The following is a 14,825-nucleotide window of genomic DNA, read 5'->3' as shown; positions in this document are numbered from 1 at the left end:
GTTCATCAAATACTGTTTATTTCTAAACTTTCAACCATAATTCTTATATTGTTAAAAGACAATCATTAATGGCACTATGAATTATTTTTTAACATAAGAATTCTTAATGGCCCAGTAATTCAGCAATCCTAACATCGTATAAACTTTCATATAACATCGTATTTATAAAAAAATAAAAAATTCTGCAATCCTAATTGTCTACAGGAAGAGCTACAACAAAGATAAAAAAACAAAAAGATAAAAAAAATCTCTGATGAAGGTAACATACCAAAGATATGCACTGAGAGTTGGAGGAAATATCTTGTGTGCGCTCCAACATTTTGATGAGGCAATATTGTATTCAGATATGAGAAATTGCTTTGATATAAAAGAACTATACTGAAGATGAATTCATGGCTGCGTATATGCTGTGCATGAAGAAGGATATACTGAAGATGAATTCATGGCTGCGTATATGCTGTGCATGAAGAAGGATGAAGAAGGATAAACTGAAAAGAGTCCTTATTAGACCTTAATAAATATTTGAGATTAAAGATGTGAGAGAGAGAGAGAGAGAGAGAGAGAGAGAGAGAGAGAGAGAGAGGCATGCGAATGTGGGGTTTGGGTATTTAGTTTTTGGTAAGATTCTCTATTTATTAGATCCTAATAAATATTTGAGATTAAAGAGGCAGGAGAGATTACATCTTCCAGCAAAAAGGTTGGAGAGAGAAAATTTTCCTTTTATTTTTATGAGAGAGAATAAAATTAATGATTGTCTATTTAAAAAAATTAAAACTACTTGCCATGTAATATTTAATCTCAACCATTGAAAGTGGAGTAATCTAATGGCCCAAAAATTGTGTCAAAACTTGTGTCAAAAATATAGTGTCATGGATCCGCCCTCTATATATATATATATATATATATATATATATATATATATATATATATATATATATATATATATATATACTGTCAAAAGATGGGCCTTGGCCTTGTTGATTAAATTAATATTTCTTTTTTATATTTGAAATTCAAATATATTTAAACAGTTATTGCAACTGTTGGATGAAGAGGTATCAGACCTCTGTATATTAACAATTCGTCCAAACTAGAAAAACATAGAATTTTGGAATTGCATTATGATTCTCCACATATAAACACTTCCTGAGAGAAAGCATATCATTGTTCGATAGAAATCAAAGCCACAGCAGTGGCTTGGCTTTGATTTGTGATAGTTTAATCCTAGGCAGACTCCTATCAAACTACAAACACAACGGTAGATGAGAAATACTGCATAAAGGACACTGTAACTCTGTAGGACTCTATCATCCATCCAAGTCAGTATTTTGTATTTTATTCTATTGATGTATTGATTTGATTATTTATATAGAATATATTTCGTATTGTTTTTGTTACGTTATTTGGTTTTATCCTAATTGTTCTCCAACAAAATATACTTTGTACTTCAATGTGTCTCTTCAATGGCTATCATTGTGACTGACGTAGACCAAACTCAAGCCTCCGCCTAAGAAATTTCAGAACCTCGCTGCTTTGAATGCTTTACTTGTGTTGAAAAATTCTTTTAACAACAATGTCAGATATATGAGACTGAAATATCAGACGAGGCAATATATGTCAAATAATGAAATTCCAAGAATACAGAAAGTGAACCGTTGAAGATGGAATGAAAATTTGTGACAATTCGCACAACCAAAAATATGAGAAATTATATAATGGTATGGTATCACTACGTTAGCTGATAATACTTCCACTCAAATATTGACATGTGTATTTTTCTAAAGAAAATTTAAATGTTCTTCCAGCTAGAAATCGGGTCTCTATTTTACCCTTCAAAATAAAAATAAAATGTTTAAAAAATATTATACCACAACCACTTCTATCCAGTTCACAGTCTCCCTTCGTCGTGCCCTACCCTCCCACCTCTATCCACTTTGTAGTCCCACTCCACTTCTCCCTCTCTCTCTCTCTGTTTGTATTCCCTTCCCTCCCCCCTCCCCCCAACAAAGGCCCCAAATCCTTCAATCTCCTCATCTAGGTTGCCATCATCTCCCTCAAAACCTCCATATCCTAAGTTCTCTTTATTCAATTTTAAGAAGATCCGAGAAACACATCCAAAACGATCTATCAAGAAAACTTAATTAAGAAGCCCTAGAAATTCTTGATATACAGAGATAAGGTTGGCCCCATGGAATGCGATGATAAAAGCAAACTATTAAATAAATTGATTCTGAGAGAGAGAGAGAGAGAGAGAGAGAGAGAGAAACATAGTTGGATGAAGGAAAAGAGGGGGAGAGGTGGCAACAACGGGTAGACTCACTGTAAGCCTTGGTTGCAGTCATCGTTTTTGGTTTTTTTTCTTCTTAATATTTTGTTCTAAAAGGTAAAATTGAGACCTAATGTCTAGCTGGAAAAACATTTAAATTTAAATTTTTAAAAGGGTACATGGCAATATTTAAGTGGAAGTATTACCAACTAACGTGGTAATACCGTACTATTCTATAATTTCTCCAAAAACACCCACATAATGCCGCTTACTCTGATTGTGACCTCATAGGGTTACAGTGTAAAAATCTGAAATTTTTTTAAGAAGAAAACAACACTAAAAAACAAAAAGATACTCCATTCATAATTCATGGCAAACCTAACAATACAAACTAACCGTAGACAATTTTCTCCTTGTGGGGGTCTTTTTCTTCCGGCAGCAGCAAATGGGCTGGGCTGCCGTAAAAGGGAAATTACTGAAATTGCCCCTTGTGCCTGAGTTCGAAAATTAAGCCCCAAAAGCACTTCGAAAGGGCAGTAAAGCCTTAGGAAGTGTTCTGGTTACCTTCACCAACGAAAATGATGGCCGCTTACAGGTGTTTTATGCTTGCTTACAGATAAAATTCTAGCTTAGCATGAGGAGCTTGTGGCATGGGAGCAAGGTCAGCATGAGTTGAGCACCAAAGAGGAAAATAAGACTTCCGATGGAGAAATGGGAGTGTTTAAGATGAGGGAGACAAGGTTTGCATGATGATCTTGGCTGAGAAGGGGTAAAAGAAGGGCATTACTTCTTCCGGCAGCTTGACAGACTCTGAAAATAGTCTGTTAACAGAGAAGAACGAAGAAGAAGAGTGAATAGGGCTACTGGATTTTTGCTAGTAAGAGAGGAAGCTTGCTCTCTCAGCCTGGGTTGGTTTTTGCTAGGTGGAGGGGACCTCCTTTTATAGCTGCGGGAAACCCTCATTCCCCAAGAAACCCTAATGGTCTCTTCCCCATCTTAGCAAGGTTTTCCTTCCCTTTTCCTTTCCTCTCTTGACTTTTCCTGTTTTAGTGAGATTTTTCTCTATCTATTTGCACAAAATCAGGGATTTTGGAGCTCAAGGCCTCCTTTCCTGCGGCTGCTTCAGGAGAAGATTTCTACTTCCAGCCATTTTCTTCCTTTCTTTCTCACTCTTTCCTATAACCAGTTTTGATAGGGAATGAGTTGGGATGTGTATGTTGGTTTAAAGAGTGTCTCTCTTCCTGGGAGCTTGCATGTTAACATCCCTTGGTTTCTCTGGTGTTTTGTCTTGGAACTTGATCCATTCCCATGTGCTGGCACTTCCCTGCAGCCTTATTCAATGAACTTTCAAACTTCCTTTTCGTGGCTTCTATTCCAGCTAGGTGCTGGAGCTTGTGGTTCATCTATGGCAATTGTATGGGCCAAGGTTCACTAAGTAAATGGGCTATTTTGTTGAATGATGGGCTTCTTGGTTGGGCTATTCTTTGATTGGGCTAATTTTGGTTGAGTTATTTTGGTTGGGTTATTTTCCCTTTTTGCTCACCCATATATTTGGGCTTAAGAAATGGGCTTGGGTTCCGAGGCTCCCAAGCAACCCGGAACCTCCATTTCTCGTCCCATCAATGGGCCTCATGACGACCTATTACCATCCCTACCACAACCCACTCAAGCAAGCCCCGGGCATCTTGCGTGGCTTGGGCCCACTTAAGCTTGTAGCATGGCGCGTTGTTTATTTGCTTGGCGTGGTATGTGTACAAGCGCATATGGCTTTCGCGTGCCCAAATGGGTTTCTTCTGGGTAAGGTATTGCATTGGGCTGAGCATTTATTTGGGCTGAAGTGTGGATTTTTTTTTTGGGCCTCAACACTCCTAAAGTATCGTTCCATGTTTCTACACATCAATTAATTCAACCAATCAATAATTTTTATCCAAATTATCACATTAATATGAAAATATCAAAAACCCACTACTAATAATTTCCGAGCACATTATCAACATAATGAAATCAATATAAAAAAATACACCATAATAATGTCAATCAATTATAAACTCTAATCCAATTCAAATATCAATCAATTAATTCTAATCCATAAAAAAACCACTACACATTTCTATCAATTTCATAAAATAAAAAAATTACATTGGATTCACTTGATATTCAGGAAAGCAGCGACAAGAGGTGAGGTTAGCGCCGACAGAGTGGTGGTGGGGATTGATGGGTTGGGGCTTAAGGTTTGAGAGAGGGAGAGTTTGAATCTAATTTGGGTAAAAACACTTGGCTCAAAACGACGTCGTTTTGATGCTAGGTCATTAAAAAAAATTTGAATGCGCGTGGACCAAAACAACGTCGTGTTGACCAGGCATTTATAAAAATAATAATAATAAGGCGCATGCCTTTCGTCGAGCAACTTGTGTGCATCTTAGGGTTGCTTGAGGACCTCACATCCATTTTTTCCAGCAGCCATAAGGTTGCATAACCCCAATTGTCCCATTGTGCATTCGCCCTTGTTTGTATATAAATAAATAAGTAAAATAACACAACCGGTCCGGTTCAAATTGGACCGATTTTTCCAAGACTTCTATAGAAGTTTACTTTTTAGGTTTTTTTTTGTTAGGGTTAATTTCAATTTAGTACCATGAACTCTTACTGTTAAGGCATCTCCCTCTACTCTCAATTTTAAAGATTTCATACCCTCATCTTTGCAATATGTTCCAATTGAGTTCCGGCGTTGCTTTCGATGTCATATGTGGGTCCCATGAGTATGATGCTTTCGATGTTCCAAAAAATAAGACGTACACGTGGCTGCATTTAAATGGGCCGAAATAAAAAAATTACAAATCAAAATTAACAAAAAATTAATTAATCAATTTTGAAATGCAAAAGGATATTTTGATCAAAAAATTGAGCGAATTTGCATATTGAACCCAAATTTCTTCTTCTCGTTTCTTCACTGAAGTTGAGCAACTTTGCATCTGACAACAAACTCATTGTTTGTGCAAATAATCTCGCAGGAGAATATTCGCTTCTAGATCCTTCAACCTTCAATCTTCCTTCTCTCTCTTCCTCGATTCCTGTAAAAGAAGACTGGGAGTAAATAGACCACACTCACGGGGTGTTGGGCAAAGGCTCTCCAATCCCTAAGTTAGTTGAGTGTTTGTGGGAAAACAATAGCTAACAAAAGGGTACGGAGATGTATGTATGGTGTGAACCGAGTGGTCAGAGCCGTGTGGAGAAAATATGGAGAGTGGAGAGTGGAGAGTGGAGAGTGGAGAGGGAGAGAGCTTCGGGTATTTTTCGCGGGTATTAGGAGTCTGTTTTTTTGAAGTACCTTGAATGATGAATGAAGTCATCTATTTATAGGAGCCTCGGGGCTAGAGTTTCGTAGAGAATAAACTCTTATTAAGAGGTGTTTATTCTTTACCCAAATTCGTAGGGATTGAGTTGGACTTGATTATATCTCTTTATTAGGATAAGATCTGAATTAATGATATTATCTTATTAAATAAAGATAATGTCCTATTAATTAAGATATTATCCCTATTAATTAATTGTCCAAATAAATTGGTTAAATTAATTAATTTAAGGGATAATCTTCTTTTCCAAGTGGCGCGCTGTGATTGGAAATGAAAATATTTGCTTTCACAAATGTCCCCCAGCTTCTGCACGGCGCTTGTGTAGCATGTAGGAGATGAAATTATTTTTCGGGCTCTCCAACTGTGTCTGGGCTTTCTTCTGTGAGTTGGACTTCTTTTGCATATCGAATTCCCAATTAGAGTAGGCTTCTGACTGCTCTTGGAGTTGGATTTCCTTGCAGTGGTCATTGAAGAGCTTCTAGACTATGATAAAGCACTAGTGATGCATGATGGAAGGCATAAAGTACATTCTAAGTCAATATCTTTTGTGTTCATTGAGTCTTTAGATGATGATGCTGAAAACGAGGTGGAAACAACCACAAGAAAAGAAAGTCGTTCCAATGACAAGGATGGAAAAGAAAGTCGTTCCAATGACAAGGATGGAAAAGATGAAGTCATGGAAGATCTTGATGGCTTGATTGAAAATGAAGTCATGGAAGAAGTTCAGCCAAGTGGTTCCAAAGGGAAGGAAAATATGGCATTAAGAAGATCTTTTAGAAATAAGAAAGTATGAGTTCAACAACAGCCTATTCATGATACTTCTTCAGAGGGTGATGATGAGAGCGACTCTGATTTTGTGGATGATGAGTATGGAATTGATGATAATGAAGATGATCTTTGCTTTCAGGTTGAGGTTGATATAGATGGTGAGTGGGCTGGACCAAGTCAAGAACCATGTGCAAAGCCTGAATTGATGAATATATATGGTTTTGAAGATAATGAAGACACGTTTGCTGTCATTGATTCCGAACAATTGGAGCTTATACTTCCTCATGACTCCGATGAAGATAACACCGAACATGCATTCCCAAAATTTAATGTGCAACAGACATGGTGGATATAGAGTTCAATATTAGGATGAAATTTCCAAATAGTATTATTTTCAGAAATGCTTTGACGATCACTTCAATCAAAGGAGGATGGGAAGTTTGTTGGATGAAGTCTAAGAAGTTTAGGATAAGACAACTTGCGCTGCAAAGAGCTGCCCATTTGAGATTTATGCCTCCAAGATCCAATATGAAGACACACTACAAATGAAGAGACTCAATTCAACGCATACTTGTAGTAGGGCTTGGGAAAATAAAGGGGTGAAGTCTTCTTGGCTGGCTAAAACATTTATAGATGAGGTGAAGACAAACCCCATAGTTCCTGTGGTTTCTCTCAGGGCAACAATATAAAAAATTATCAAAAGTGGGATCTCCAATATATAAAGGCAATGAGGGCAAAGAATAAAATCCTGAAACTACTTAAAGGTATAATTAAGGAACAATATGCTAGGCTATCGGATTATGTAGCAGAACTGAGAAAGATAAACCCTGGAACAACAGTGCAAATCAAGTGTGATCACAGTGAAGAGTTACAACAACCAGTGTTCCAAAGAATGTACATTTGTTTGGGTTTAGTGAAGAAGGGATTCAAGGCAGGATGCAGACCACTTATAGAATTGGATGGGTGTCATTTGAAGAATCCTTAAGGAGGGCAATTGCTATCAGCTATTGGTTTGTATGTCAATAATATGACCTGGGTTATTGCATATGCTCAAGTTAAGGTAGAAAATAAAGATTCATGTATATATGGTTTTGGAGAACCACTTTGGGTTCACTTTCATAAGTCATAAGCAGAACGTTTTGTTGGAAGCTTTTGAAGTAGTGGCTAACTTCAACACCATGTATAAGGAAAAAATGTTGAAGGATGCCTTCTAGGCAGTTGCAAAGGCAATCACAGTTCCTCAATTCAGAAGGGCAACGGAGGTGATGAAAGCATTAACACATCTTTGAACACTAGGGATTGACCGAGCACATTGAGGTCGTTTTAAGATTTTGCAACTTTGAAAAGGCATGTCAAAACCCATGTAAAGAATGAAGCAACGGCTTCCAGAATGATACTTTTTTTCCCTTTCTTATTCCCATAATCTCCTTGGCAAGAAATTGGGTGATTCTTCCATTGCCAGTGCATACAGTCGATGCTTCCAATCATGCTTGGAAAAACTCGAGCTTCTGCTTTTTGTAGAAGCCTTTGGAGGTCCCTAGGCGTAGGTTTGCGGAGGTAATCCCTCGTGTAGAGAGTTTTGATTGCATCACAGAATCTAACCAAGCTTTTTAAGATAGTGGACTTCCCCATCCTAGCAATCTCATCCACCTAGTCTGCAGATGCACCAAACGCCAGCATATGTAAAGAAGCTGAAAGCTTTTGCTCTTGAAGAAGCTCCAAAACCCTAGTTGCATCACACTTCTGAACGAAGTATGTGTCGTAATTGCAAACATCATGCATGACTTTATTAAACAAATGGGGCTGCATTTTATATCGCCCTAAAAAATCAACAGTAGAGTACAACGAATTTGAGATATAGTAATCTTCCAAAAGATTCTTACTCCGAGAAAGCCTATGTTTGTTCACATTTGGGCCATGGCCGACTTGTGAACCACATTGGCAGCCTTGCCTTGATAGATCGAGCATACCCACTGCCATGGCAACTTATTCATCATCTTCTTCCTCCTCCCTTTCTTTTTCAGCTCTTCTGCGCATGTTTTCTTTAATTTCTCGCTCTTCCCTCTCCAAGCATCTCCTCATGTTCGACATTGAGAGTGGACTATGAAATCTTAAATCTGAGAAATAAAATGATAGAGAGGATATGATGTGAGAGGTCTGAGTTGAGCCCCTGGTTTTAAAAGGGATTTAGAAGATAGAGAGGACACGTTGCACAATTTTATATGGTGAAAATCTTATCTGAAATTTGAGATTTGTATTTTATAATAAATATCGACACGTGGCAACGAGAATCTTATTCAAAAATATTATCTGAAATTTGAGAGGTGAATTCAATAATAAATATGGACACGTGGCAAGTAAAAATCTTATCATCCAAAAAATTCATTTGAATTATGAGATATGAATTTTATAATAAATAACACGTGGCAACAAGAAATATTATTCGAAAATCTTCTTCAAATTAATTGTTTAAGTATAAAATATATATATATAATAATAATAATAAATAAAAGTTAAAGTAAATAGTATTTGCCTTTTGCCATGACAATGAGTGGAAACACAACAAGTCTTTTGCAAGGGCCGTTACTATTCACATGAATAGAAACGGCTCTTATCTTGCCCTTACCTTTTATCATGATAAATGAGTGGAAGTGCTCTTAACCTTAAAGTTTGAAAGCCGCTGTTGTTGTTTTGTTTTATCTTTAATTTTTATTTTATCGGGAGTTAACAGTGTTATTGTTGGAGTTAAGTGGGTGGACAAGTGGCAGACAGTTAGATGGGGAACACACACGGACAGTAAACTTGGAGACAGCAGTTCGGCTCCCGCACTGCTGAGACTCAGGGTCCTTTTCTCGTTTCGTGCTTCGGCTGTTGGGCGTCTATCTCGAACCGAAGAAGATAATGGAAATAGCCGTTAATTGTTCCCTCTTCTCGGGTTTAAATCCTAAGGTAACATAACCCTAACCCGTCCTCTCTTTTTTTCTTTCTTGTTCTACATATCAATTATATATGACATTGTCGATTCAATATTGCACAAGAAAAATTCAGATATCATCAGTACCCAACTGTTGGCTGGTGGGCTTTTTTGTTTTTTGTTTTTGTAACTCTAGTTCCCATGAACTATGAAATTGTCTGTGTACTTTTGTGAGTGGGTTGGTTTTTACTTTTTTTTCGTCATGGTTTTCTGGATGTGTTAATAGTATGTTGTTTGGATTTCCTTAGAACTCTGTTCTTGGGTGTAATCCTGTTCAGATCCTATCGAACCCAAAAGCCAATTATTTGTGTAATAATGTGTATTGTTGTTTCTGTCAGTGATGTTAAAAGGAAAAGAAAAAGGGTTTTTGCTCTGCTCTACAGCAAATTTTAGCTTTACTAAACCTTTTTCTTGGGTCTTTCTTCATGTCTTGTACCAATTCTCTTCTGATTTTTATTAGTGGTTTCATAGTTTACTACAATAACCCATTTGATTGCTGGAACTGAGAGTAAGTATATACATTTTGGAATGAACACCCGGAGAATTATAAGTCACTTTTTACACTGAAAATGTTATCCGGCAAAACAAATGTAGCCTTGAACTGACCTAAGTTTTGTACAGATAATTAGTAACAATCGGAGGATCAGTGCCTCTATTCCAAGCCTTACTTGCAGGAGAACAAAATCCTCCCATCAAATCACGTATTCTGCTCTAGCACTTTGCAGAAGGTAATCAATATATTCACTATTTACCCCTTTAGTTTTGAGTGCAAATCTGAAGGCTCATCACAGTTTGCATGTATTCACCAATGTTGTAGTGCAATGTTAGAACAATTGGAGATCCCTGTCTAGTTTATTTATATATTTTCAACAAAAATGCAAAATGTGATAGACTCATTTTGTTTTATTTCACTTGAGTAGACTCGGTTTAATATCAATGGGCCATCTTTTTCTTTTGAGATTCTTGTTCAATAATGGAGAGTTAAATTGCAATATACCCTTGCATTCTTCTGATTGTTAAGAGTTAACCTACTTTTGGTATGATTACTATTGACTTAACTAATCTTTCAGTTCTAGCTGCTTTGTTTCACCCTAATCTATCCGTCTTTAGTAATATAAAGTCACATGCTATGCATGTGCGAAGTGAGAAGGTAGTTATTTCAATTTGCAGAAGAGTGGAGAGAGAAGGTGGGTAATTTAAAACTAATGGCTAATTACTATTTACCCATATTCTTTAATATTAATATGAAAAGGGCACAAGGAGGGGCCTCTTACATATAGTATAGTTTCTTATGATTTTTGTTTAACATAATATGCTGTTATAATCATTGTGCTCAGGCTTTTTTGCTTTTCTGGGTACTTTCTATCTCTTTTGCTTGATTAGGTTCTAGGGGCAGACTAAGAGTAACAGTGTTTTATAAATGAGTGAACTTGATTGATCTTGATTCCATATTTGATTTTTTGAATTTCCATTTCATTTTACAGGGAAAGTAATAAGTATGTTCCTGCAATTTGTGCTGTGTTATCAGGTGCAGTTGTTAAGTATTTTCTGTCAAGTTCTAACTTCTAATCAAACCTGTGCTATTACTTTCTTATTCAATTGCTAAGTATTTTGTAAACTCTTGGTTTTATTGAACATAGGCACAGAAGACATTGGAGTATCTTCTTCTGGGTTTGAAGATGTTCCTGTTACAGTTACTACTTCAGGTACCAGTGATGCCGGTGAACTAAAGGTATTTTTAAAAAAACAAAAATATTTTGGGAAGCTTTAATATTTAATATTTTCTGGAAGGTTAGTAAGAACATGACATTCTGCAGTGCCCTTTAAAAAAAATTTACATTCTGCAGTGGACCGTCGAAGTGAAAAATATGATAATGCAAAGATATTTAATGGCATAAACAGTGATCATGATGACCTTTGCTCTCTCTTCTTGTTTGATGACAAACAAAATTCTATGGTAGATGGTCGCAATTGTTTTATCCTGTCATCAATTTTGACCACATACATTCACGCTTTTTTTCATCAGATAAACGTAGAGGTATCGGGTGCTAAAACTCGAGCAATTTTTGACGATGTTTTTGACAAAATGGTTACTGCAGCCCAACCAATACCTGGATTTCGAAGAGTGAAAGGAGGTAAGATTTTAAAAGTCTATTATGTTCAAATAGATTACTTTTGGGTCATCTTCATTCTTCAGATGACATCATAGTCAATTGAGTGGCTTTCATCATATTTTAGACTGATGTATGCTATGGTTTGGTAGTATGGATAATAATAATATCTCTGCATAACCTAAAGAGATCTGTATTTGCCTCCAGTTCAAATTTTGACTTTGCATATATTGAGTGCATGCTCTGTTGTAACAAATTTCCATAGGCGATGAGGATGTTGGATCTTTGCTCTCACTGCCGTACATTTCCATTCTGACTGTTAACAAACATGGTACGGTAGTTCAATCTTGTGAGGGTAGGGGTGTAACTGGTATAATAGTTACCAAATGAAAATTTCATAAACATCTTCTATGGATTAAAATTATAATACACTGCTGACCTCTTCCAGTCCTCAACCATTCTATTAATTTGTTACTCCAGTTGCCACCCTGAATGATAAAGTTGATATGCTGGGGATCATTTATGTAATCCTTCTATTAGCAGTACAAAGAAAATTTAGCACATATATTAAAAGGTATGTATGGAAATTACAATATCAGATTGAGAACAAATGTTTTGTTGTGTTGTAACTTTGAAATTTTGTAATGAAGGTTCTTGCAATGAATTACTAAAGACATGATTTTCTATCGAATTTGATATCAATTTATATAATAGAACTGCTATAGAAACACTGAACTCAGAAACGAGATATAGCAAGACAAAAGAAGAGCAACAATAAAGTTTCTAGGTTCTTCCTTTTTGCTTTTCTTTAATACAGCTAACTAATTTGACTTCTAGACTGAATTACCTCTTGTGTACATTGTTACTTCTACACATTCCTAACTTATCTTTCTTTATTTCTTCCCCTGGCTATATGTCGCTGACAAATCAAATCTCAATTACCAGGGAAAACACCCAATGTAAGTTTTTAACTCGAAGCATGGTTATGGAGTTGATATGCTGAGTTGGATATGATTAATCTCTAAATGGAAAATGTTACTTCAAGCGTAACAAAAGTTTTTTTTTTTTGCCACATGATTGCTTGCACCTCCTAGCTCAAAGGGCTTTGAGATTTTTCTGGGAGGGACACCCGCCTGCAATTTCTATCTTACTTCCGTAAATTGTATATATGCGTCTTCATATACAATCTCATTTTCTTATCTTGAGCCATGTTCTCAGGGCTTTAGCTGCAAAACTTCAGCATGCTGGGTGGATTTACCACATATCATACATGCAAACACATGCACAGATTAGTTCCTTTCACTATCAAGGCCAATTGGTCTGCCAAAAGAACTTGTTTTTAACCTTGTCCATCCCAGACGTGCTTTTCTTTGTTTGGAAGTTATTAACCCTGCAAATGTAACTCTGACTGTTGTCTCCCCTCTGCGGATGTGACCATTTCATATGCATCAGCAACTTGATTTTGTTTTGTTGATTACACACCTACACGAAAAGCTACTGGCGCCCTTCACACAGAGAGAGAGAGAGAGAGAGTACACTGGCACACAATAAATTCTGTATCTTGTTAATTGTGAACGTAGATACATTTTTTTTTTAATTTGTCTTATTTTCTGTCTATCAGATACCTAGAGACATTTTGCTAGAAGTCCTTGGACCTTCTAAAGTTTATAAGCAAGTAATCAAGAAAGTGATCAATTCTGCGATAGCTGAATATGTAGAGAAGGTAGTTGTTCGGTATTCTGATATTTATTTATTTTTCCTTCTAAATGCTTCATGCTTGCATTTTGTTGTTAGGTTAACTATGAATAAGCATACTTGTTTAAAATGATTAATGTTTACTAAATTTGTCCTGTTCTTTGTATCAAAGATCAATTACTATCAGCCTAACAGAAACTCCAAACGTCTTTGCAATTTGACCAGTGCATGACATCATATTTAGTATGCATAGAGTTGAATCTTCTGGTTATAGTTGTACCACAAAGTGTGCTCTTTCAAAATAACTGCAAAACTATAGTTTTGACACTTTGTTTATAATTTTTTATATAATCCATTACTTTGTTTTACTTACTAAAACCTCACTTTATAAGTAATTTATCGGATTGAAATTTTGTGCACCATATTTCAGTGACGATCCCTATTTCCTTTGTTTGATGGGCATTATAGTTTTTGAGTAGTTAGTTACCTTAGTTGAAAGAAGGTACCTTTGTATGAAAAGGTTGACGTTTTCTTATTTATAAATGTATGAAAGTATTCTTAATAAGCATCTCAAAATGCTGCTCCTTGGAAATTTGTTCGTCTCATTCTTTTATTCTCAAGGCATGTACGTGATCTGCATGTTTTTGTTTTTCCCCCAATAAAATGGATCTTGATAAGCCCTGAGGTTGTATTGTTTTTACTTTTTAATTGGTGCAGGAAGGTTTAAAAGTTAGAAAGGACTTGAGAGTGGAGCAAAGCTTTGAAGATCTTGAAGTTGCTTTTGAACCAGGTGAAGATTTCAGCTTTGATGCTGTCATTCATCTTCCCTAGTGAACGAGACAATATGTATTTTTCCTTTTCCATTCAATTTTTTTACATACTTTGTTTAAATCTCAGGCAAAGTTATTACATATCCATGCCTAAACTGACAAGGGGATCAGACCGGAAAACCTATGATAGAGCAACTTGCATTTGATTTGCCAATTTAGTGTCTTAATACTTGTATGTCTGTTTAGAAAGACATAATATTCAACGTTAAAATGCAATGCTCATGCTTATATTGAAAAACCCACAAATTTGCTATCTACAACAAACGTGTTGAGCCAAAATGAAAGGCGAGGAGGTTGATGAGTTTTGAGATTTATTAACATCAAGACAATTAGCGAACTTAACGGAAAACGTGTGTTGGTTATGGATTTGGCACAAATTTATTGGAGGTGGGTACATTTGATCTACCATATCCAATGACCAAAATTGTTTTCGGAAAAGTCTAATTTCCCATGTAGGGGGAAGTTCACAACATTAGCAGATCCTACTCCTTTTCTTTTACTCCGGAGTTGGGAATTCTTTGATGGAGTTTTTCTTCTTATAGGACGGAACGTTGATCATTATTTTTCAATGACGATCAACAATTACTAATTTTTATAGATTTGAATGAAAGTTTGCATATCCGCGTTGGTCTTATAACGATTTTCATGAATGTCGACTATCCAAATTTGAGAGCATTCAGACTGGTGGTGTAGCCTTCTCGGACACATCAATGATTAGACACATATTGATGTGGTAATGCTAACTTAAAACATAAATTCTATCATTTCTTTCAAGCCATGGGAGCAGTCCATATCATGGAGGGCCTCACTCCCCATGGCCTTACTGGA

At 36.2% G+C, this 14,825-nt stretch overlaps 1 protein-coding gene across 2 annotated transcripts; it reads left to right on the top strand.

Annotated features, from left to right (window-relative positions):
• Nucleotides 1–9,177: 9,177 nt before the first annotated feature.
• Nucleotides 9,178–14,213, top strand: LOC117616770 (trigger factor-like). 2 transcript variants are annotated; one of them, XM_034346191.1, is made up of 9 exons: nucleotides 9,178–9,336; nucleotides 9,983–10,089; nucleotides 10,846–10,889; nucleotides 11,002–11,093; nucleotides 11,388–11,496; nucleotides 12,418–12,431; nucleotides 13,094–13,195; nucleotides 13,885–13,957; nucleotides 14,065–14,213. In XM_034346191.1, the coding sequence occupies exons 1-9, from the start codon at nucleotides 9,289–9,291 to the stop codon at nucleotides 14,094–14,096; spliced, it is 621 nt and encodes a 206-aa protein (XP_034202082.1). In that variant the 5' UTR covers nucleotides 9,178–9,288; the 3' UTR covers nucleotides 14,097–14,213. The 2 variants fall into 2 exon arrangements, with proteins under 2 accessions (XP_034202082.1, XP_034202074.1); XM_034346183.1 differs by having other exon boundaries at nucleotides 13,885–14,170.
• Nucleotides 14,214–14,825: the final 612 nt, after the last annotated feature.

Source organism: Prunus dulcis, chromosome 1, assembly GCF_902201215.1.
Source record: "Prunus dulcis chromosome 1, ALMONDv2, whole genome shotgun sequence".
NCBI classification, from domain to species: domain Eukaryota; kingdom Viridiplantae; phylum Streptophyta; class Magnoliopsida; order Rosales; family Rosaceae; genus Prunus; species Prunus dulcis.
This window is presented reverse-complemented; position numbering and strand designations above follow the sequence as displayed.

What these genes read in the sequence shown, in the direction of transcription:
- LOC117616770 (XM_034346183.1), top strand. Translation starts at nt 9,289, where the DNA reads ATGGAAATAGCCGTTAATTGTTCCCTCTTCTCGGGTTTAAATCCTAAG. An exon ending in AATTTGTGCTGTGTTATCAG is followed by an intron (nt 10,890 to 11,001) that starts GTGCAGTTGTTA and finishes TATTGAACATAG; the next exon opens with GCACAGAAGACATTGGAGTA. An exon ending in TAGCTGAATATGTAGAGAAG is followed by an intron (nt 13,196 to 13,884) that starts GTAGTTGTTCGG and finishes TAATTGGTGCAG; the next exon opens with GAAGGTTTAAAAGTTAGAAA.